This window comes from Oenanthe melanoleuca, chromosome 8 (assembly GCF_029582105.1).
Source record: "Oenanthe melanoleuca isolate GR-GAL-2019-014 chromosome 8, OMel1.0, whole genome shotgun sequence".
NCBI lineage: Eukaryota > Metazoa > Chordata > Aves > Passeriformes > Muscicapidae > Oenanthe > Oenanthe melanoleuca.
In genome coordinates this window covers 22486455-22509498 of record NC_079342.1, presented here as the reverse complement: position 1 = coordinate 22509498, position 23044 = coordinate 22486455, and the positions used below count along the sequence as shown (strand labels likewise).

Sequence of the window (23044 nt, the reverse complement as noted above, 5' to 3'; positions counted from 1 at the left end):
GCTGTCTTCTCACTCCAGGATAACAATCCTACACAAAAACCTTTATCACAGGGCTGGGGAGACAAGTACAACAATCTTCATTGGTTTTCTGAATATTTCAGGATGGGGATCCCTGAAAACTGAGCAGGATTTTGCAGTAAAAACCAGGATGGAATCAATAGAGCTATACAGTCAGGGTTTAGTTAAAATAGAAGGAAAAGTAGCTCTCAAATTCCAACTGGGAGTCTAAGCTAATGCATCAGAACTTGTCTCCTTTACAGTCTCACTTAAAGCCTGGAAGAGCTGGAACACTGGCTGGGCCTAGCTCTGTCTTTGCAAGAAGAGAGCAAGAGGAAAGCCTTGATTACCAGGACAACAGGGAGAAGGCAGCTCCTAGCCCCTGCTGTCAGCTGCCAGCAGTACTTACCTCATTTGCCATCCTCATATCCTGCTCAGCATCATCCTGCTTCCTCTTCAGCTCTTTTTCTGCATTCTGCAGCTGCTTCATCATGTCATCCACCTCCCTGGCCAGTCCTGTCACATCAGCAAAGGTCTTGTCGGCTTCAGCTCTGGTAGCAGCAGCACTCTGCAGCCAACAGGAGGGAGAGGACAGAAAAGGTGATGAAGGTGCAGAACTTCCTTCAATCCTTCTCACCAAAATGCACTGATTTCCTATCTTGCCATATTTCGCATTTGCAGTGGGGAATACAGCAAATGTGTGAGAGCACAGGGGGCTCACAGGAAATACAGTGACAGGAGCTCACACAATCCCACAGCAGGGCGTCAGCGGGGTGAGCTGCAGCAGACCCACCTTCTGAACAGAGCTGGCGATTTTCTCAGCATCATCTGCCCTGGCCTTGGCCTCACGGGCGTCGGCAGCAGCATTGCCCAGTGCCAGCTCTGCCTGCTGAGTCTTGTTGTTGGCCTCTGCAATGGTCTGGCTGATGGCAGGGATCTTCTTCAGCGCCTCCTCGGCCGCCGTCTTGTTATCGTTCACCCGCCTGTCAAAGTCTAAGGGGGAAAAGCAAATCCTTATCACCTGCTCCACAAGAGCCTTGGGATGCTCCTTTGACCAAGCTACCCAAGCCTTTGCTGCCCTGACACAGGAGGCATGAAGAATAAATTGGAGTCAGCTCTTCCTATTGCACATCTTCTGATGCTAAATAAGAAAGTTAAAAGGAAATTTCCAGTCCCTGGAAACGCTTGTATTTTTTCTTTAAAGAAAAACAAGCCAAAAGAACACACCCAACACTCAGGTAAGGACAACAGCAGGGCCTCTTTAACCAGGATATCCTACTGCCAAGTGATTTGTCACACTGAAATTGAAGAATTCACCCCAAGTGCTTACCTTTTAGGTTGCTGAGAATGGTATTGGCCTCCTGTAGTGTGCCACTGCTCTTCCGAGCAGCTTCTTCAGCCAGGGCTTTTGCTGCATCTGCTCGAGCCAAGAGCTGGTCTGCAGTCTGAGGAGACATGACATGTATCAATATTTTCTCACTTTCTGAAGGACAGTTATGTAAGTGTATGAAAAAGCACTGTTAAGCCTCAACAACACCATCTAGAAGAGCACTGCTTCTTCTGAGACCAGATCAGTGTATGTACTTTGGGAATACTGTTCTGAATACGAAGTTGACACCACACCTGGCAAGTATCTCCTATTTTACCATACAGCCTCACAGCCACTGCTTTTAACAGCTGATTCTCTTTTCTGGGGCCATTCTTCAGCATTCTTATAATCAATAAGTAACACTAAGATGAAATCATTTGCATCTGGCCAGTTACTTGTTTTCCTTGGTTTTTTTTTCCCCAGGGAACAAAAGCCTGCAGAAAGCAGAACTGACCTGCTGCTCTGTCTTGCCTTTCTCCAAGAGGTTCTTTACTTCTAGTTCCTTGCCTTTCATATCTTCTCTCAAGTCCTCGTAATCTTTTAGTTTCCTGGCAATTAGTTGATCCAGCTCCTCTGCTTCCTTCTTGATGTTATTTGCTCTATTCTGCAGGTAGAAATCAAACACACGGATTCCTGAATGTTAAAAGAATTCCTGAACAGGTTGTAAATTTTTCCACTTCCACATCCAAGCCAAAACGTTTAGCAAACATTTCACTCAGATTTTTGAATCTGAGAAACTGGGGGAGGTGGGGTTAATGTAGGTGGCTTTCTGCATTTAAATCCCCTGCATAAATATTGGAATTGCATACAAGTTGGATTATGCCTAGATGGACAAAAAATCCACAGAGCATTCTTATGCAGAGAACATTAGCAGAACACATGTAAGCAGTCTTCAGGAAATACTGCAGATGATGGTGGCCACATGTACCTCTAGCCCTGTGGAATCCACAGTAGGCAGGCTGGTGAGATTAGCATAGATCTGCAGGGCTCTGTTTCCAGCTTCCTCTGCCTCCGCAAGCACCTTGTTGGCCTGTTTCTCTAGGTCTCGAGAAATATTCCTTGCTTGATTGTACCTAAAAAATCCCCAAGGATCCAGTTATGCAACAGTATTTTTTGTAGAAATGAACTCAGTAATTTCAAAGAAATTGAAAATCACCTCCCACAAAATCCAAAGCATACAGAGGGCTGTCTTAGTTTTAAGTACTGTTCTAAAGTAAGGAAATAAAAACAATTTTCTGTTACTGACTCACTTCTGGTTGAGCTCATCAATATCAATTGCAGTTTGGTTCTCTCCAGCCAGGGTCTTCAGCAGCAGCTGATATGCTTCCGTGGAAGTATCATTGGCAGCCTTGGCTGTGCGAACAATCTCATCAGCTTCCTTTTTGTGCCTGGGCAAGATGACAAAAGAAAAATAATGCCATTAGATTTATTAGCCAATAGTTTTTATCTTCAGTTTCTGATTACATTCTTACTTTTTCTTCTTTCCTTCCCCCAGATTTACATATGGGAGATGCTGAAAGATTTTTAATGGAAGATGGTTGCCATGTTTGTCATCCACATGAGAAATGTTTGTCCTCAGTGCTACTCAGCCATCATCCCACAGCACCAGCCTCTTAAGCAGAAAAGGGTGTGTGTTTCCCACCCAGCAAATTAAATTCTGCTTCACCCTTGTAGAGAAGAGCAGGGCCCTGACACAGGCCACGATGAGTGTCTTGCCACAGCCTACCTTTCTGCCAGCTTACGGGCCTCTTCTGCCAACACAGTCATGTTGTTGGGGTCCCCACTTTGCTCTGGAGGTGTAATCGACTGGAAAAGAAAAAAAAGGGAAAAAAACCCTTAAAGCTCTTTTTTCATCTTTTATTCAGTTTGGCTTTAAATATTTACTGTCATGATCTAAATGCTTAGAGATGTGTCTAACCTACTTCTCTATATGTTTTTCCTAAGCCCATACAGATTCTACCACTGGTTATCCCTTAAAAAACAGCGGTGCTAATATTTATTTAGGACTTTTATGTTGGTTTGAGCTAAGATACAATCTGTAACTGACAGTGGTGAACTTCCTTCATTGATTTCCCATGATCTTGATGCAAATTTGCTGTATGAGGGAAGAGCAAGTGGAGAAACACACCAGAGGCACAGAAGGAAAAGGCCCTCACCCTCTCCCAGCAGTGTGGGATCTCAGCAGCACACTCACCACGTTGTCAGCTGCCATCTTGGCCCTCTCCAGCATATTAGAAGCCAAGCTGATCAGGTCCTGCGTGTCCTCCACCCGCACCCGCGCCTGCTCCGCCAGCTTCTCTGTGTCCTGCACCGTGCCCTGGATGTTCCTCAGCCTGTTCAGCTGACTCACCAAGGTGCTGTTGATGTCCTTGAGACGATCCATGAGGCCCTGATCTACGTCTGAAACACAGGACAGAAAAGAGAGGAAACAAATTTAATTAGAGCAGGAAGAGAAGCTGGAGCAGCAGCTTACCACTGCAGGCACCGTGTTCCTAGGTTAATCCCATACTGAAAGGCACCCAGGCAAAGCCATTTCACAAATCACTTAGCTTGAGATCAAAGTCACAATCAGAATGTGCACCACACAGGAGAATGAAAAGCCATTAACTGCTAATAAGACAATCCTGCTGGGTGCTGGAACTGACTCTGATGGGAGAGTTTGTGTTCAGAATCACATTTTACTTCTCTCATTGACTTAAAATGAATGACAACAGAGCGGCTCCTCAATAGGCACAGAATGTCTGCTTTGTGAATTCTCTTTAGCTTATATCCTAGAAATCAAGCAGAGACAGAGTGCAGACGTACATTTTTCCACACTCAGGGCAACAATGGCTACTCTGAAGACATAAGGAGCTCCATACATAGCAGTTAGGAACTATGTGGAATAGCAAACCCAATCCAAACTCTCCCCAAATTAAAGGGCTGACAAAAACTGGCATGATAGAGCCTTGGTTCTCACATATGTAGGGCTTATAAGGCATCCAAACTTCACCAAATTTTTGGACCATCAGGTAACTCACCACAACAGCATCTTAATAATGGAAGCATTACAGCACAGGCATGTGCCTCACAACCAAAGCAGTTACTTTTGAAAAGCTGAGAGTGTTAACCAGAATTAAAGTACAAGCAGAAGCCCACAGAACTCCAAAATTAAGATTGGTCAAATACCTTGACCTTGCAGCACATCTTAAGTATTGAACATTAACATCTGACACAGTTCAAAAACATACTACCACCAGAAAAACATACTAAACCAGAAATAACTTCTATAGGTGTGCACAGATTTTTGCACGGGTAGCTTCTGTTGCATTTACCTTGCCCTCTTAGTAAGAGAAGAAGCTGGATCTGGGGAAGGGTCTGGAGGACAAGCTTCATGAGGAGCAGCTGAAGGAGCTGGGAAAGGGGCTCAGACTGGAGAAAAGGGGGCTCAGGGGGGACCTTCTGGCTATTCACAACTCCCTTACAGGAGGGTGCACCCAGGGGGGTCAGGCTCTGCTGCCAAGGAATAGGGACAGGATGAGAGAAAACAGCTTCCAGCTATGCCTGGGGAGGTTTTGGTTGTACAGTGGGAAAAACGTCTCCACTTAAAAGGCTGTCCAGCCCTGGTGCAGCTGCCCAGGGAAATGGTGGAATCACCATCCCTGGAGGGATCTAAAAGCTGTGTGGATGTGGCACTTGGGAACATGGGGACTGGTGGCCTTGGCAGTGCTGGGAGGCAAGGAACAGTTGGATTTATCTTAAGGGTCTTTCCAAATTAAATGATTCTGTGATTCCAAGACAGAGAAAGAGACCAAAAATTCCACCACAAAACCAAATCCATTTCCTCATATTTCTCCAATCCACACCCTGCTCCCCCCACTTATGTGGGACTATTATCTAGGCATGGATGCCAAGCAGGCAGTATAAATCCACCTCAGTTAAAGCTGAGAAAAACTTAAATGACCATTCTCACTGGGAGGAATCTTCCCACGCAAATGCCAGTATTAGATGCGTGTGAGCTTTTTCCCAGCTTCACACAAAAGGGACAAATTTTCCCAAAGTGGTCTGAAATCACTGAACCAACTCCCAGGGGAACATCTTTTACTGCACACTCAATAGTCTTCTTCAGAGTTCTCTTTTCCAAAACATGCAACATCTTATAAAGAGACCCTAAGGACAAACCCCTGCCACAGACATGACAAACATCCTGCTCAAAAACATGTCGTGGTAGCAGTGACAACACAAGAATCAATTTGAAACAGAGTATAACAGGAAGAACAGTACTCTTCAGAATATTCTACACTTTATAGTGAGTTAATTAAGTTTGCCATCAGTATTTTGAAGCCTTTATTCTGATTGCTGATGACATCCCAACAAGAACTACTTAATCCCAAGTTGTCTGAGCAAATTTAAAGCATAGTAAGTATACTAGAAAGTTTTCTGCTTGTTTAACAAATAAATCCCTCCTTGGCATCGAGAGAAGAGGGTAACACCTAAAACACTTCAATCCATACAGAGCTAGAGGCAGATCTTTACTTTCATGTACAACAAAGATCGCTGGTAGAACAGCATGGATAAAAGCACAACCACTGCTGTTTTGATAGTAACATTCCCTGACTCAGTGCTGCTGAAATTGCTGTCAATCCTGGAGCACAGCACTGGCTTGAAATAAAACATGCTGTCTCCAAAGGAAATAGGAACCTCAGGCAAAGAACTCATTTAGTTGGTCCATGTCTAATCAGGTCAACTCACCTTTGCTCTTTTGTGCTTCATGGAGCAACTCCATAACTTCTCTTTCTGCCTGCTTCAACCGTTCTTCGAAGGCTTCATCAGTTACAGCTTCTTCTCTGCTACCCAGGTTTGCTATAAGATTTTCCAGCTCCTGCAGCCTTTGACGTTGCTCTGCCACCTACATGTGAGGGACAGAGCACAGCTATGACACAAAGCACCTTGAGCCTCTCTGCTTTCAGCAGCCAACAGCCACGGGCCAGAGTGCTGCACAAGTGGACATGTGCCACCATCCGCAGTGGTACCAAAAGCAGTGTGTGCAGCCTTACCTTATCTTTCACTAGTCTGTAGCAGGCTGGACACTCCTGGCAGCCTGGCCACGAGCGGTTGTAGAAGTAGTTCTCCTCGCACTGGTTGCAGCGGCTGCCCACGAAGCCCTCCTTGCACTCACAGTGACCGTTCTCCCGGCACTGCAGCGAGCGTGAGCCCTCAGGATCACAGTCACAGGCTGCAGGGAAGTTAAACCTCAGTCACACTGCACAAGAGCCAGAAATACCCTCAAACTCACTGGATGAGAGGATATGCTTAACACCCTAAACATCTGCAAGAGCTACGGGGCACAAACACACAGCTGGACCTCACTCCTGATCTCAGTGCTTCTACTGACATGCAGGATCCAACATTCACTGTGCATGTTCAGTGTGGCTATTACCTCTCCCACAAAGCACCATTCTACCCCACTGCATGGTAACCAACTGCAGCTAGTTTTCCTGCTCTTTACAGGCAGCGATATCAATGAGGAAAGTTTGGATCAACCTGCTTTGCAATCATGTTTACAAGACCAGCTGCTCCTCAAGACAGAACCTGTATACTGAGACCACCTGCAGAGTAACTGTGCAGGAACCCATCAGGAAACAGGGCTGTTGGAGGCCAAAATGCAGAGAATATATTTACACCAAGGAGAAGTAGGTATCTACTAAGTTGGATACCTGTAAGCTGGACAAGAAAAAGGTTAACAAAAGAAGAAGGGGATAAGCTGCAGTACAGAAATCAAATTTTGTCACACACAGTGTGGACATAGAAGTGCAATGATGAGGAGCAAGGTGACAAAACACCTCCCCAGAGGCAGAAGGAAAGCAAAGGCAAGGCTGGGTGTGCAACATCCTTCCCACCTGCCTTGCTCTGGCCCCTCAGACTTACGCTTGCAGCCTTCGGAGCCGAAGCCGAAGTGGTTGGGCTCGCATCGGTCGCAGTGCTGGCCGGTGACGCCGGGCTGGCACTCGCACTGCCCCGTTCGGATGTCACACTGCCCGCTGGTGGAGCCCAGCGCGTGGCAGTTGCACCTGGGACAGGCAGGAACACGTTAGATGTGACACAGAAGGGACATGTGGGCCAAAGTGCCTCTCTGAAGAGCACAGCTTAACATTTGCATTTGCCAAGAGCTGCTTTTTTTTTTGCAAAGATGCAGCAGGCGAGGCACTGAGCTTTTGAACCATGCAAGGTCACTTGCTGCCTGCACTAAAAAAGGAACCCAAGAGCCCAGTCACAAAGTCATGCGGCAGTTTTCTATTTAAAACCCTGATTTAGAACTCTTTATAAAGCTATTTATAAGTCAGGCTTTTTGTACAGCCTTAGTAGCTGCTCCATGACCGCTGCCCTTCCCCACCCACAGCAGCAGAGGCACAGCTGTTACTTGTGACAAACATCACATTCCTGCACAATTTAAGCACAGATCCTCTAAGACAAGCCTCACCTCTCACAGCCACGTCCACTCTGGAGGTTGAAGAATCCAGGCTCGCAGGCACTGCAGTCCCTCCCAGTGACATGAGACAAGCACTCACACTGCCCAGTCACTTGATTGCAGATTGTCTGCTGATTCACTGTGCCATAGGGATTGCAGTGACAAGCTGCAAAAATAAAAAGGTATGGAGAAACATGCACAAAGTTAGAAATCCCTTGTGGTGTTGGTACTTACCCTAATGGGCCTGGACCCAAACCCATGGGGACCCAGCCCCTGCATCACACAATGTTTTTGCACTAAGTACCTACAAACACAAGGATTATAGCAAGCTTGAACCACCAAACCAGGACAGAGGCACACATTGCTGCTGACAGGCACAAGTGACAGCCCGACAGCAGCTCTTGGGGACAAAACCAGTTTTAAATGCAAGAAGAAGTAAGTCTGACCTTTGCACTTGTCAGAGGGGTCAGGGGCCAGGGGGTTCCCAAAGAAGCCATCCTTGCAGCGGTCGCAGTAGAAGCCAGCCGTGTTGTAGATGCACTTGAGGCACTCGCCGGTCTGGCGGTCGCAGTTGCCCACGGCGTTGGGGTCGATGTTGTTGTTGCACTGGCACAGGCGGCAGGGCCTCACTGCACCATTCTGGCCCAGGGGGTCTCCAAAATAGGCATCATCACACAGCTCACACCTCTTGCCTGGGACACAGCACAGACACAGATGCTGCAGCAGAAAGCTTTTGCTGCCATCCCAAACGGATCCCCTTTGCAGTTCCTTCTGAAAAGTAAACTCTACAGCTTCTTCCCTTTCATCCTAGTGTTGGAGCCAGACACAAATCCCTCCTCATCTCTAAATTCAAGCTGATTTTTCATGGAACTTTGCATTATGAATTATTTCCATTCTTCCTTCCCCTCCTATCCCTTTAAGCCAAACCTATTTGCCGCAATTTGTTGTTAATTTAAGAATGCCAACAGGTAGAGTCCCGTGGGGCATCACTGCTCCAGGAAGTTCCTCTGCCAATGAGACCTGCCAAACCTCCACAGGCAGCCACCGAAGCATCCGGCTCAGCAGCTTCCTACACTTCTTGCAGATCTGACCTCTCCAGCCAGCTATGAGGTCAATTTCTTAGGCAGCTCTTACACAAACAAACCCCCTTTTTCCTCACATCCCAAAAAGGTGGTATGAGACAGGAGGAACTCTTCTGCAATCATGTAACTACAGGAAAGATCAGCTGCTACAGACACCTGAGCTGAAGGGAACCTGGGGCCTGGACTCTGCTGTGGTTCACAACACGCTAGCACCCACAGGAACCCCCACGGCCTGCTTATGTGCTTGGTCAGAGGCTTTCCTAAGCACTCAAGAATTTACAGGTATTCTGTACTTTGGACTCTGCCATGCCAAACATAAAATCAGCAGAGAAGCATGAAGGCTGCCTACCACCCTATGCCTTCCTTGCTGTCTGCAGGCAGAACAAAAGTTTCTGCTTAAGAACTCAGCTACATGCTTGGACTTCACAGCTTATCGCTAAGAAAAAAAGATCTGTATCTCTTCACATATTTCTCCTTAAAATTGCTGAGCACTAGTTTGATCTTGTATTTTTTTGGGCAGTGTTTGTGAGTCACTGCAGCCTTCCTGCTCTTCCTAGGAAGTATCCTGTAGTGCCTCACTTGCTGGCAAACTGCACCTTCTAATTTTATTTCAATCTGACCTGCCTTTCTGGCTCTTTTAAATCTATTTTCTGCCCAACACCATGCCATCATCAGAGCTTTACTGGAAGGCAGCATGGCCCTCCTATACAGCACAGAAATGATCAGACTTTGCAGATCAAGCCTTTTGTTCTCAAGAACAGGCATGAAAAACATTTGAAGCCCCCAGCCTCACTCAGTACAGAAAACAGGGCTGAAGAAGAGAGAAGACACAGCAGCTTTCAGAGCTACTCATTTTAGATCAGAGAACAAGAACTAGCAGGAGACATATTTCCACGAGCATGCAGATGTAGAAGATGATGTTTTGTGTAGGAACACACCTGTAGTGCCAGCCTGGCAGCTGGTGCACACAACCTCCTTGGTGCGGGGCACAATGGCACAGCTGGAGGCGCCTGGGCAGGGGCAGGGCTGGCAGTCCGAGGCCGTGCCAGCCGTGGCGTCGCCGTAATAGCCATCGCTGCACTTCTCACAGTGGGTCCCTGCCGTGTTATCCCTGCAATTGCACATGCCTGGAACAGAGAGGGACGGGAGCTTTGCCTCACTGTCCAATGCAGAAAAGCAGAACCACCCTCCTGCTGCTGCCAGTCTGCTCAGCCCCTTACCCGTCTCGGGATCGCAGGTCTCGCTGTGCCCGTTGCACGCGCACGGCACGCAGGGGCTGTAGGGCCCCAGGCTGGGCGTCTCTCGCCGGTACCCAGAGGTGCAGCGCTCGCAGAACTGCCCCTCGTAGCCCACCGGACACGAGCAGCTCTCCACCCAGGCCACAGGCACACCAGGTCCGGGGCGAGCGCTTGTGATGGTCACATCATCCAGGTGACCGGCACCTAGAAAGCAGCAGGGGCAAACTCTTTGTAACCACAAAGGCTATCATCACCACATCCCCAAACACAGCTGAACGGTACAAGGGACACACAGGTGGGTGCCTGCAGTTGGTAAGGTCAATCAAGGTGCAAAACCCTCCAGGAGGGTTCAGGGAGATGAACAAAGGTGCACTAGAGCTCACCAAGGGAACATGCAGGGTGGGAAAGCTGAGAATGACAATATAGAAGAGAATCTGAGAACAGAGGGTGAGCAAGTACAGTCGATTAAAATTAAGTTATATTTTACATGTGTATGGTTTCCATTTCCAAATCAAATACCAAAACCAAATCCTGACTTTTAAGACAGAACAGGCCATGTCTCTAGCATTTTTAATACATCATCCACAAACCACGCCTTGGGACAAACTCTTCAACTATTCCTCTCAAGCCATTGCTTCCTCTGGCATTCCAGCACTTCCCTCCTCTACTCCCAGCCCTTCCCTGGAGCAAAACAGAGTCTGCACACAACATAGCTGGCTACACCACTATGTGTGTATCACTGCAACAGCTCCAGTGCACTGAGCAGAGCCTCAGCTCCTACATATTAGGAGTGCCTACAGCACTCAGGGATGGCTTGCTCCACACCATTCTTCCCCTCCATTTCACAGTCCCACATTCCTCATTACAGGTCACCCCTCTGAAAACATTTGCAGTTTTCCCACCTTTCCCAAATGCAAATTCATCCTTTGCATCTTTCTGCAAAAACTCTTCATCACACAGCAATACCTAAGGACATATTTATGCTTCTAATTCATGCCCATTTTTATGGATCTTCATTATGAGGAACTTTCATTCAGCTTCTGCACAGGCGGCACTTTAGACCTTGTCCATCCCATTTGTCATGTCAAGGCAAGACCCAAAAAGAGGGGGGATATAACCATTTTCAGTGTAGCAAAACTTAAAGCCAAGTGTTGTAAACTTCCTACATCCTATTGTGTCCTTCAGTACTCTATACTATTTTTACTAACTGGAGAACAGTGGCTATTAAATAAAGCAAAATTCCCATGTCTAGAGCAAGGAATCAGCAGTTGTTAAGTGTTCAGCTTTCAGACATTCAAATACAACACTCTTCTTTCCCATATCCTCTTTGGGAGGCCTGGGAGAAGATGCTAAAAGGAAAGCCAAGTGAAAAGCCACTGGCACAAGCTTTGCCAAATAAGCTGCCACAGCTGTTTATGGCTGGGCCCTACAATAAAGCAACTCAAACACCAAACAAATGAGTTTGCCCTCTCTTCTGTGATGTTCTGCTCAGCGACTTACTTCTCTCACTGTATGTCCCACGGATCTTGATGGAAGTCAAGTTGTGGAGAAGCTTTTGGAATTCAAATGCTGTAAGAGTAGGCCTCCACGGGTAGTCTGCAGCCTCATGGAGCCTGGGGAGAGGAGCCAAGCATCATCAGCACAGCCTTCAGCTGCTAACAGCTGCACCCTCTCAAAAGCTCCCTTTGCAACAGCGCTGTGCTATTGCAACATCACCCAAGTAAGTTTAAACCTAATGATCTCTGTTTCCTCAAGAGCTCAGAGGCCAAAGGCAGCCCAGGCCAGGCCACAGCTGCTCCCACTGTACCTGAAGGTGTAGGTCTGCACATTCTCACTGGGGTAGGAGTTGCCCTGGGCAATGAGAGGCACTGACACCCTCAGCCCAGCCCCTTCCAGCACCAGGTCCTCTGCAGAGAGGCGCGTGTCCCGCCTGTCCACACGGAAGGAGAAGGTCAGGTCTTGTCCATAACTCAAAACCTGGTTGCCCAAGAACTTGCCTGAAAGGGGAAGAAATCCTTACAGTTAGGGGGCAGAACACAAAGGGCACAAGCAGCACAGAAAGCCATGCTTTTAGAATGACCTACGTGGTGCAACGAAGTACATGGGGAAGTAGGTGTCTGAGATAACGGAGATATCCTGGGTCTCGGCACTCCACTGGAGCGGGACTTCCGAGCCATCACGCTGCTCAGCACGCCACTCATCCTCTCCTGGAGAATCAGATGGGCAAGAATTGACACCCTTGGAAGACGGAGATTTGCACACACTTCTCACATCACATTGTTCATGTCTTACTTAATCTACCGTGCATGGGCACTGACAGGCTGCAGAAAGCAGCTTGCAGAAGAATTTAGATAATAAATGCCGTCTTTACAATTTAAGCCCCTAACTCAAATGCTGACTTAAAACCTCTGAACTTTGAACCCTCTGACGACTACTTGTCCAAAACCTTCTTTTCTAAAAAGCTTAAGCAGAGATAGAAAATCCTGCAGTCCCCTACTTGTTCAGGAGTTGCAGCCTTTGTATGAACTGCTCTCCAGTGGAATTTTCATTAAAAATATGTTCTTTTCAGACTACTGAAAACACGCATACACATGAAACTGACTGCATGAAAAAACCAGATTTTTCTTGGGCTTTGGAAACACAATAGTGTTTTACTAAAACCTATGTAAACCCCAAATCTAAAGTGATTTTGATCCTCTCGATCAGAAAGTCCTGATTTGGTTCTAGAACTGAGGAAATTCTGCTCTGTCAGCACATCTCTCAGGCTAGAGAAGGTTTTGATTTGCAATTCCCACTTGCACCTGCATGGTGTACAATAACTGTGTGCCCGAGGCCAGAGCTGTAAATTCATGCCTCCCCATCTGAACAAACAAGCTGCAGACATGGAAGCTCCAGCCAGCTTCAGCACTTCCAAAAGAGGAATCCTAGACCTGCCTGCCCAAGGTTTGTGGTCTTGCACAGAAAGGAATGAGTTGGGCTTTTTTAACAGCTCCTGACTCAAGTCTACAGCCCAATCTGAGATACAAAGGACAGCTCAATTTTACCAAACTCGAAGCTGGAGGTGATGCTATAGACACTGTAGCCCACAGCACTGGTGCAGACTGAAGAGTGTCCAAAACAGAAGCAGGGGGTACAGCCTCTTGGATTGGAAGAATCCAGATGGAAAAATCCAGGTTTGCATCTGAAAACGTGAAGGAAAGAGAATTAATTTCCCTGATGCTTAACCCCAGGTCCTGAGTCAAATGTTTTTCATTCTTGAAACAAAGCCATGGGAAGAAAAACTCACCTCTCACAGTGGAATCCTTCCACGTTGTCCTTGCACGCACACCGCCCTGTCTCGACATTGCATTCCCCTGTGCTGCCAGCAGCATTGCAAGAGCAGGGCCTGAGAGAGTCAGGAGAGAGGTTAGTTCAGTAACAGCCACATAGAGAAAGCTTTACAAACACCCTAGTTTTCCTTTTGTAGAGCTGCAGTCCTCCTTACCTGCACCCAGCTTCGGAGAGGGAGTGGAAGCCTGGCTGGCACCGGTCACACTTGTCCCCCATCACGCCGGGCTTGCAGCTGCACTGGCCATAGCTATCACACTGTGTGCTGAGGGAGCCTGTGGGGACAGCAGGACAGGCACCTCAGCACACACATGGCTCCATCAGTACTCAAACTTCACAAAACGGCCAAGAAAGAAGGAAGAAGAAAGCAGGAAGCACAGCCTCAAGCTGATGAGTGACAGCTTACCTAAAGTTCTAGTGTGCCTCTAGTTCACAGGGATCGGCAGCTCTAGACAAATGAACTGTTATCTAGCCTTGCCAAACTAGCCAAACTATATTCAGACTTTTATTCCTACCAACCAACCTTTTTACGCATAATATATAATTTTAACTTCAAATTACCTTCTCCTGCTTCATCCTCAGTGCTACATTTGCATGCCCCAATTCCACATCTGTTTTACTCTGCAATATGTAATTTCCAACATTTTATTCCCTGAAACCCTTCTGTTCCCCCAAATCAGCATCTCCCCTTTCCCTGACCTCTCCCTTTCATACTCCCTTTCCATCCTTGTTTCCTAAGTTGCATTTAAAGACTAAACTGCCTCTTTGGAACAAGGCTGCATGTGCCATTATGAATCCTAAATTCAAGAGTAAACTCTTGAGCAAAACCCTCATTTTTGGACGGATGCCTTCCACAGTACTGCTCCATTCAGGTGATCTTGCACAAAAAGCAGTAGCAGGTTTCTTTAATCCATAGCAGAACAAAATGCTTTCTCCCAAGCATCCATATTGCTGCTGGCCTTAGAGCTATCAGCACTACAAGAGTTAACTACAAGGAGAAAAGTATTTTAATATACAGAAATAGCTCCTTGTTTCCACTTCAATCCACACCAGAAGATTACAGCAAAGTGAAGAGTTATAAGATTATTAGGTTGGACGGGACAGAAAAACTCACAAAACCTTTACCATATACAGTCGAAGTTCAAATCCCCTTTGCAGTCCCACTCAGGATTATTTAGGCAAAAAGAGTACTTGACAAAAATACCAATCCAAACATATCCAGAAGATTCAAATACACCCTGGGTGTCAGTGCACCATGGCACACAAACTAATGGCTAAGTTATAAAGGCATTTGAAAACTGTCCTTAAAGGCTGAGAAGCCACCTCCCTGCATCTTTTCAACTGCCTCAGATGACACCCCTTTTAAAATAAGGTCTAACACAAGGACCCAGGAAAACAGAAGAAAGCGCCTTTATTGGTAAAAAATTTCACAACTGAATGACTCCTTGACAAAATTAGATAGGAGATGCACCCTGGCAGACCTCTTCCTGGCTGCCTTTAGGGCATGCTGCAAGCAATGACTTGTGCCAGCTCCTCTTTTGAAACCTCACATCATATCTTACTATGTGTTACCCTTTTCCCTCCTTCCACCTTACTTGCTGTGGGCTGGTGTAGTTATGGGATCACTCCTTACAAGTTAAGTAGCCCCCTTCACTATGTATTCTCCTGCCAGAATTACCCCTGTCCCCGTTTTTTTTAAAGAGGTTAAGCTACATATTTTGAGTTTACTTTCTTTTATCTCACCCCACCCTCTTTTGTGTTTAATGTTTCACTGGTTTGTATTTATAGTGCTTGGATACTCAGTAGGAGAAACTGATGCAGCAGCTAAAGTTCACTACAATTTCTCAGCATGAACAACTTCCAGAAATACCCACTCACATCATCTTGGTTATTAAGAATTTAAATGAGCTTTTTAGTACTGGGAGCATCCAGGGTAACACATACACAGTGGAAAAAAAAAAAAAAAAAAATCTATTTCAGAATACATTTGAACAAGTAAATGCTGCAGAGGTGACCCAAGGATAACTTAAACCGAAATACAATCCAATAAACATTTCCTACATGTAGGGAAGAACAAAAAAAAAAAAAAAAAAAAAGAAATCCAAACAACCCCTCCCTCTTTTTAGCCCAGAGTAAGCAGAGGTGGGTTTTGCGCATGGAGGTTTGCAGCAGGCAGGTTTGAGGAGCGAGGAGTGCTCACCGACGGGGTTGCAGCTGCAGGGCAGGCAGGGCTGCTCGCTGGCCAGGCGGTAGAAGCTGTGGCGGCAGCGCTCGCAGTGTGGCCCGTCGGTGTTGCCGGCGCAGGCGGTGCAGTGGCCGCCGTGGCCCGTGGCGCGGTACAGCTCGGGGTCGAAGTAGCACTCCTGGGAGCGCCCGTTGCAGTCGCACGCTGCGAACACAGGGCACTGTCAGTGACCAGCACATCCCCACAGCACAGAACCCACCCAGCACAGTGCCTACAGGAGCTTTTAGCCACTCCTGAAACCAACTTGAGACCAGTCTCATTGATGCCCAAAAGAAAACCAGCATTTTCTACCTGCGTTGGGTTGATGTGGCCAGAAATGTGGATTCTGTCACCATCTGCTGAAGCCGGGTGGGGCAGTGACCCTTATCTCTGTGGCACATTTTATCTGCTAATGGGTCATCTTTAAAAACAGCTGGGGCAATCATCTTTATCTTTCCCACAGCCCATCCTCCCTCCAGGAGATATCATCTGCTGCTGGCCCATTCAGTCACACTGCATGACTGATAAAATTACATCATCCCACTGGGAGATGCTCCAGCCAGGGGAGCAGCCAAGCCTTTCCTACCCAGATAAAAACTGGGATTTTGGACACCAAGGTACCTTCTTTCCACTGGATTCCAGAGGAAAGCCAGACCTTTCCACATCATCCCTGCACCTTCAGAGGAAAACTGCACCTTCTCCAGGAGCACTGCTCCAGCTGAACCACATCTGCCACTGCAGGAGGATGCAGCCACCATTGAATGGGACTGCTACCAACACCCTGACTGACTGACAGGGTGTCAGGCTGTATTCTAACTCTGTCAGTATTTTGGGATTGTTCTTTGTAATACTGTATTTCTATTTTAATTGAAGTAAAGAACTGTTATTCCTAATTCCCATATCTTTGCCTGAGAGCCCCTTAATTTCAAACTTATAATAATTTGGAGAGAGGGGGTTTATATTCTCCAAAGAGAAGCTCCTGCCTTTATTGGCAGATACCTGTCCTTCAAACCAGGACAGTACCCCACTTCTTTTGACACCAGACTGTCACTTGCAGTCTAAATGTTGTCCTCCCATACAGCACCACTGATCTCTGTCATCCAAACCAGCATGAAAAGGTACCGTGAGGCTGCTCCATGCTGTAATGAGAACTTTTCCCCTGATGGCAAATCCCTAGAAAGCAGGACATCCAAATTTCACCAGCCCACTGAGGGAAGCCACAGACAGCTGGGATCTATCTAAGCACACAGAGGTCAGACAGGAAGAAAACTTCTCTGTCTGAAAAAGCTTCCCCATAAAGTAAACTACCAGGAGCTGTGGTCTGGGACAAAACACCAAGCAAACTGGTGTTCCGTGACAGAGACCTGCATTTGTGGTCCAGAAATCAGACTAAATAATCAACAAGTAACTGTAAAAACCCATAATCCAAACACAAAAATCAGCTGATGCTAAATGAGGAGCTTTTGAAAGGGCAATTATACTCCAGCATAGTAAACAGATTCTTTTCCCATGGGTCTCAAAGTACAAGCCTGTACATTTTTTCTGGACACCTCTTTCCTAAAGGTGGTTGCCATCCTTCTCCGGAAAGCAGATGCCGATTCCTAGGGATCTACCAGAAAGCTCCCACAGGACAGGAGTGGAATGTCCAACAGCCCCACGACCTTAGTGCTGGCTAAGTGAGACAAGCTAAGGCAGGCAGGGCCAGGCTGTGGCTGGCAGCAGAGGCAGGGGACACTCCCAGACAGGCTGTCCCCTTGCAGCCACACGTACGCAGGCACTCGTTGGCGCTCTCCGCCGTGGCTCTCCTCCAGGGCCGGTCATTGAAGAAGGGAAGGCACTTCTCACAGTCCACCCCAAAGGTGTTGTGCTTACAGTTGCAGACCAGCTTCCCCAGCTCGTTCTTCACACACTCACTCGCGTGCCCATTGCATTTGCACCTGGTTCAGGAGAGAGACAAGGTATTAAAACTACAGGGCTCCAGGTCACTCACAAGCAACACTATAAAACAGGGCCCAGATCTCAAAATCTGAGGTGAGAGAAATTTGAAGGTAGATGATGACAACAAAATCAAGAACAAAACTGCTGCCATTCAGCCTGGAGAAGAGGAGGCTTGATGGATATCTTATGGAGAACTTCTAATATCTGAAAGTGGTTTGCAAGATTGAGAGAAACTTTTAATCAGGGCCTGTAATGATGGGACAAGGGGCACTAATTTTAAACATCTTTCAAATTTTTATTTAGATTGGACATATTTTGCCTGATCAAAGAAAAAAATTGATCTCTGCCAGCCCTGAAATTATAGCTACAAAAGCTTATACACAGTATTTGCAAATTATGTAGAATTCATTCTAATGCATTTTTTATTTAGGACATTCACTAAAGACCAGAGCCTATTGCTATGATGTGAGTACAATCAGTATCTTTAAAGCAGTCTAGTAAAACTAACCAAAAACTTTAGTAAGCACAGAGTTTTATTGTCTACTCACCTACCACCCACAGCAAAATCAGAAATTGCATAGTAGTAAGACTTGAGAACTTTTGGGTCATTGAAAACTTCATCTCCAAATGTGTTCAGACGGTTGAGGGTCACTCTAATATCTGTAGCTGTCACCCATTCCTGGAGCAGACAGAAATCCCATCAGATGGAACACTCTCTCCCTTGAGAGAATACCATCCATTAGCAGTTCTATTAACGAAGTCATTCAGCAGCAGCTGGTTCCCTCCTCATTGTTTTTGCACCTCAGGAGCTCACAGGCTCCTGCCCCAGAAGCCTTATGCCACATCCTCTTGGTTCAAATAGGTTTTCCTGACCCTTTCTCCTCTCTGCAGACCCTTTCCAATGCCTCTCCTTATCCTGACTGCTTTCAACTGGCAAGCACTGAGTAACCTCTCCAGCAAAAAGTGCAGGGCAGGCAATTATGCCAGCTTGCTAATTGTACATATCTGGCTGGCTGCAGTTCTCCTGCAAAGCTATGCAGCACCAATGGGAAAAGCTTTAGGGTACATTTGTCTGCAGACATATTGCATCAGACTAAAAGATACTGTCAGACAAATGAGTGAGGCTGGGGGAGGCTGAGGAAGACAGACAGACAGATCTGACTTGCAACACAAGAGTTTTTCATAATATTTACACAGCATCTATAACACACTGCCCTGCCCCAGTGCAGCAGCAGCCAGCACACACAGCCTGTTGCCAAATTTCATATCACCTTCTGCTAGCCACTGACACTGGCACCTCCTTTGTTTTATTATAACCTTTACAAAGCTATTTTCCTTCAAACAACCTAAGAAAGAATACAAAGAAACATCCTTGTATGTACAACTGTGCAACACCTGTGTCACTGCCCAGCCAGTAACAGTGTTTATTCACTGAATTACAAACACTGATGTAAGCACATGGAAATACCAGTAACAACACACACATTTACTTCAGTTCTGAAAAGCAACACCTGGGGTAGGTATATATTTTAGGAAAATGGTGGTCAGCTCTCTATTCCTTACATAGAGAAGTTTATCAGAAAATGATACACATTGCTAACTTGAAATCTCCTTGTTAACCTTAACAATAAGACATGGTTTTCTGCAAGGGCTGGCTACACCAATGAGGTGGCCAAACTGGTTCTTCTCCACTTCAGAAGTTCTTTGTCCTTTCCCATTAATCTCATTTTTTCATTTCACTTTAGTTTGCAGAAGCAACCCCACCAGATTCTGCTCTCCTGCCTGGGAATTGGAGACAGGCAAGCACTGAGCCTGCTGGGGGCTCGTCTCAGTCTGCTCCTGCTGCTCTAAGAGCAAAGGGATGTGATGGGAATTACAGCTCTGAAAGGAAGACAAGGAGCCCAGAGGCAAACCCCACAGCTTCAGCTCCTTGTTGCAATATAAACTGGAGAAGTTGTCAAGCAGAACACAAAAACTACAAGTAAATCAGATAAATCGGTGCTCCTAGTATGCTCCTGACCACTGCCCAACAACTTCTGTGAATGCAAAAAAAATTTCAAAAGTGTTACACAACAAAAAACCCTTGCCAAGCCACTTGTAAGAGAAAAATAACAAGGATAAAATCAAACTTCTCTGCTTCAGCACACATGTAAGAAAACAGGGTAGGGATTCCTGTAATGCTTTATGTAATTAGAAAAATCTTATATTTCTTATTTTACTGCTTTAAATATACAAGCAGATTCTCAAATATTAACTGAACTGAGACTTTACCTCCCTCTGTCCTTGTATCTGAAACAACAGAATATCCACAGCTGCTTTCTAAGCTGGCAGAGATTTACATTCATCCTCTGAAGACTTCCATGACTCCTACTGACAAAGCACCCTTAATGCCACCAGGTTTGCTTTTTTGTACCAAAAAATTACTATCAATAGACTCAAGAGTTCAACTCTTCCTTCAAAAGCATCTCTGTGGATTGTCCGTCCCAACTCAGCTGTGCAAGGGCCTTTCACTATGAGTAAGGGCTGTAGAGCAGCCCAGTCGGCACAAAGTCACCATCCCCAGTGACTCAACAGGAAGACTCCGCTGTGGCTGACACAGCCCTGCTCACGTACCTGCAGCACAGGGCTGTTGTCAAAGTTGTAGGCACTGGGACGCCCCTCCAGCGTAGAGAAGGCCACGTTGCCCCCGGTGAGAGGGGAGATGTCGCTGAACTCATCGGTGCAGAGCGCCTGCTGCTCGTCCTCCCCGGTGCGGATGAAGCCGCGGTTGGTTTTGCGGTAGGTGCTCTCGCAGGAGCCGCTGTAGTACTGGTAGGGCACCCAGGGGCCGTCCTCCTGCGTGCGCTTGTAGATGGCAAAGCTCTCGGGCCGGCTGGTGTGGAACTTGAGGCGCACGTACGTGATGTCAAAGGCTTTTCCTGGGGGGGGAGAGGAGACACGTGAGAAAGACTCAAAACTGAGAGAGAAGGGAAAGAGCTGCACTGCATTTCTCTCTCTAGAGAAACATCTCCCAGCATTATCCAGAAGGATAAACATGTCTTTCATCACCAGAAGTATCTCCTCCAGTCCAGTACTGTATGCCCAAGCAAGGACAAGGTGAATGAACTGAAAGCAGAAGTTGAGGGCAGGCTGAATAGATAAATGAAGAGACCTGCAAACTTCTGTGCAAAATTTCAGAAGCTGCAATTCTCTTCTGCATACATCCCTAACAGATGACAGGCTATATCAGACCTATGAGTAGTTTGTGTGTATTTAAGGCCAGGCCCAAGTTAAGCATGACACTTGATGATATTTCTCCCCAATTTATGCATGGGAGAAACAAGTATTAACCAGAGAGGAACAAGTCACGCTGTAGAGCCTGGTTTGCACCTGCTTCCTCCCTAAACAGACAATAGCTCAATCTCTTTTTACAACTCACAAAGCTTTTCCTCCAGCACCGAACCTACCAACTACAGCCCTCTTCTACTCATTCCTTAGGAAAACAAAATGAGGTTGAAGTTTCCCCCATCATCTGACTAACGTCACCAGCACATTTTTCAGATCGGAGTGCAATGATTTACAAGCTACCCATGTTCTCCATCTCCTAGAAGGATGGAAGAAAATCCACCTCCTTGTCCTCTGTTCCCCTTCCTAACTAGTCTGCAGCAGTCAGCACATCATTCTCCTTCATTATTCTTCTCCAGTCACTTGAGCATCTACCCCTATGCACATAAACCAACAGCCCAGGAAAGTCACATCCTTGAGAGAACCCTTTACGAGAAAAGGATCACAACACTCTACAGCCACCTTCGTCTGCTATCCATGCAGGCCAAGGGTTCCCAGGAGGAGGCACACAGCTGTGTACCAGCTGTTCTTGCTCCACTTCAGCAAGCAGACTGTGTGCAATCAGGATACCCTGGAGCATGTAGGGAGCTTGTTAAATCAATGTTAAAACACTGAGTTTGTTTGGAAGAAAACCTCGGGTGTTTAGTCCCTGAAATGCTCTTTTATGCTCCCACCACTTACAACAAAAACAGTGCTCTAAGAAGAACTTGCAGCCATCACCAGAATTTTCATTGATCAAAAAAAAAAAAAAAAAGCTACTAGAGGAGTTTCAGCTGATTAAGAAACAGGATTTTTCAACCTTTAGAAGTCACACAGGTTCAACCTCAACTTGTAAAATTAATGATCTGTGTGTACCATGTTAAATTTTAACTTGAGGCTTGGCACTTGCTGAAACGTTCACCTCCTTCACGTGAGAGCAGACCAGAGGCACCAGGCACCAAGAACAGAATGTCCTCGAAGGACACAAGCACAGCCCTTCAGCCATGAATTAGGTCAGGAAGCACGGCTCTGCCCTGCAGGCCCTCAGTGATTAGGCTGGGGGCCAGCCTGCATTAGGCACGGCACACCCACAGCCTGGCCGGCATGAGGGAGGAACCAAAGCGGCAGGAGCAGCACAGCAAAGGGTCCAGAAAACAACATATCTGAAAAAGTAAAGTAAAAATCAAGATATACAGCACCTGAAAAATTATGTCCCCCAATGTGTGTTTGGCACAGCCTGGTTTTTGTCAGCAGGGGGGCCCACAGGGGTAGCTTCTGGGAGAAGCTGCTAGAAGTTTCCAACAGAGAGTCAGTATCTGATGGCTCTGGGGATGGACATGCTGCTGGCCCAGTTAGAGAGGCTGGTAACGCCTCTGTGGTGACATATTTAAGAAGAAAATCAAAACAAGGAAAAACAACATGGCAACACCAAGGTCAGTGGAAAAGAAAGAGGAGGAGGTGCTTCAAGTGTCAGATTCCTCTGCAGGCCATGGGGAGGAATATGGTGAAACAAACTGGCCCCTAGTAATGCATGAAGTCCACAAGGGATGCAGAGATCCACTCACAGCCTGTGGGAAAAGTGCAGTGGGGTGGGTATTAGAGAAAGCTGTAGTCCAGTGGGAGACCCAACTAGAGAGAGAGAGGCTCCTGCCTCCAGAGGAAGAGAAAAAGCCCTTGCTTCCAAACTAGAGCAGCCTGTCCTTAAAAAACTGCACCCCATGGACCAATGAACCACACCACAACAGTTTTGGGAAGACTGTTTATCCATGGCATAGTAGAGGAAAGACTCCTCTCCCTGAGCAAACAGGAAAAGATCTCAAGTGATGAACTGAGTAAAACCTCCATGTCCTGTTTTCCTGCATTGTAAGTGGGAAAGAGGGAGAGGCTGGGGGAAAAACAGGTGTTTTAAAGGCTTCTTTTATTTTTCATTATCCTGCTTTGACTCTGTTAATAATAAATTCACTTTATAACTTTAAAATTGAACCTGCATTGCCCCTAAAGTGTTTTCTCCCAGTCCCTATCTCAACTCAGGAGCCCTTTTGTTAATTTTTTTCCCCCTCTCCTCTGCTGAACTGTAACAAAAGAAAGTACGTGAAAGACTTTTGTGGATACCTGGAG

General features: G+C 46.5%; 1 protein-coding gene across 1 annotated transcript in view; it reads right to left on the bottom strand.

Annotated features, from left to right (window-relative positions):
- The window catches only part of LAMC1 (laminin subunit gamma 1), a 65110-nt gene that overhangs the window by 3421 nt on the left and 38645 nt on the right, over positions 1 to 23044 (bottom strand). The window contains exons 2-26 of the mRNA XM_056497155.1: positions 20237 to 20541; positions 18172 to 18302; positions 17456 to 17622; positions 15662 to 15850; positions 13619 to 13736; positions 13421 to 13519; positions 13179 to 13315; positions 12219 to 12341; positions 11942 to 12131; positions 11635 to 11747; positions 10117 to 10338; positions 9835 to 10023; positions 8261 to 8506; positions 7827 to 7980; positions 7274 to 7416; positions 6403 to 6581; positions 6098 to 6254; positions 3561 to 3766; positions 3093 to 3172; positions 2617 to 2754; positions 2295 to 2439; positions 1821 to 1970; positions 1328 to 1442; positions 791 to 990; positions 407 to 565 (exon numbers count right to left, since the gene is read on the bottom strand). Coding sequence (XP_056353130.1) covers positions 407 to 565; positions 791 to 990; positions 1328 to 1442; positions 1821 to 1970; positions 2295 to 2439; positions 2617 to 2754; positions 3093 to 3172; positions 3561 to 3766; positions 6098 to 6254; positions 6403 to 6581; positions 7274 to 7416; positions 7827 to 7980; positions 8261 to 8506; positions 9835 to 10023; positions 10117 to 10338; positions 11635 to 11747; positions 11942 to 12131; positions 12219 to 12341; positions 13179 to 13315; positions 13421 to 13519; positions 13619 to 13736; positions 15662 to 15850; positions 17456 to 17622; positions 18172 to 18302; positions 20237 to 20541 — 4055 coding nt within the window. The remainder of the gene's footprint in view (positions 1 to 406; positions 566 to 790; positions 991 to 1327; positions 1443 to 1820; positions 1971 to 2294; positions 2440 to 2616; positions 2755 to 3092; positions 3173 to 3560; positions 3767 to 6097; positions 6255 to 6402; positions 6582 to 7273; positions 7417 to 7826; positions 7981 to 8260; positions 8507 to 9834; positions 10024 to 10116; positions 10339 to 11634; positions 11748 to 11941; positions 12132 to 12218; positions 12342 to 13178; positions 13316 to 13420; positions 13520 to 13618; positions 13737 to 15661; positions 15851 to 17455; positions 17623 to 18171; positions 18303 to 20236; positions 20542 to 23044) is intronic.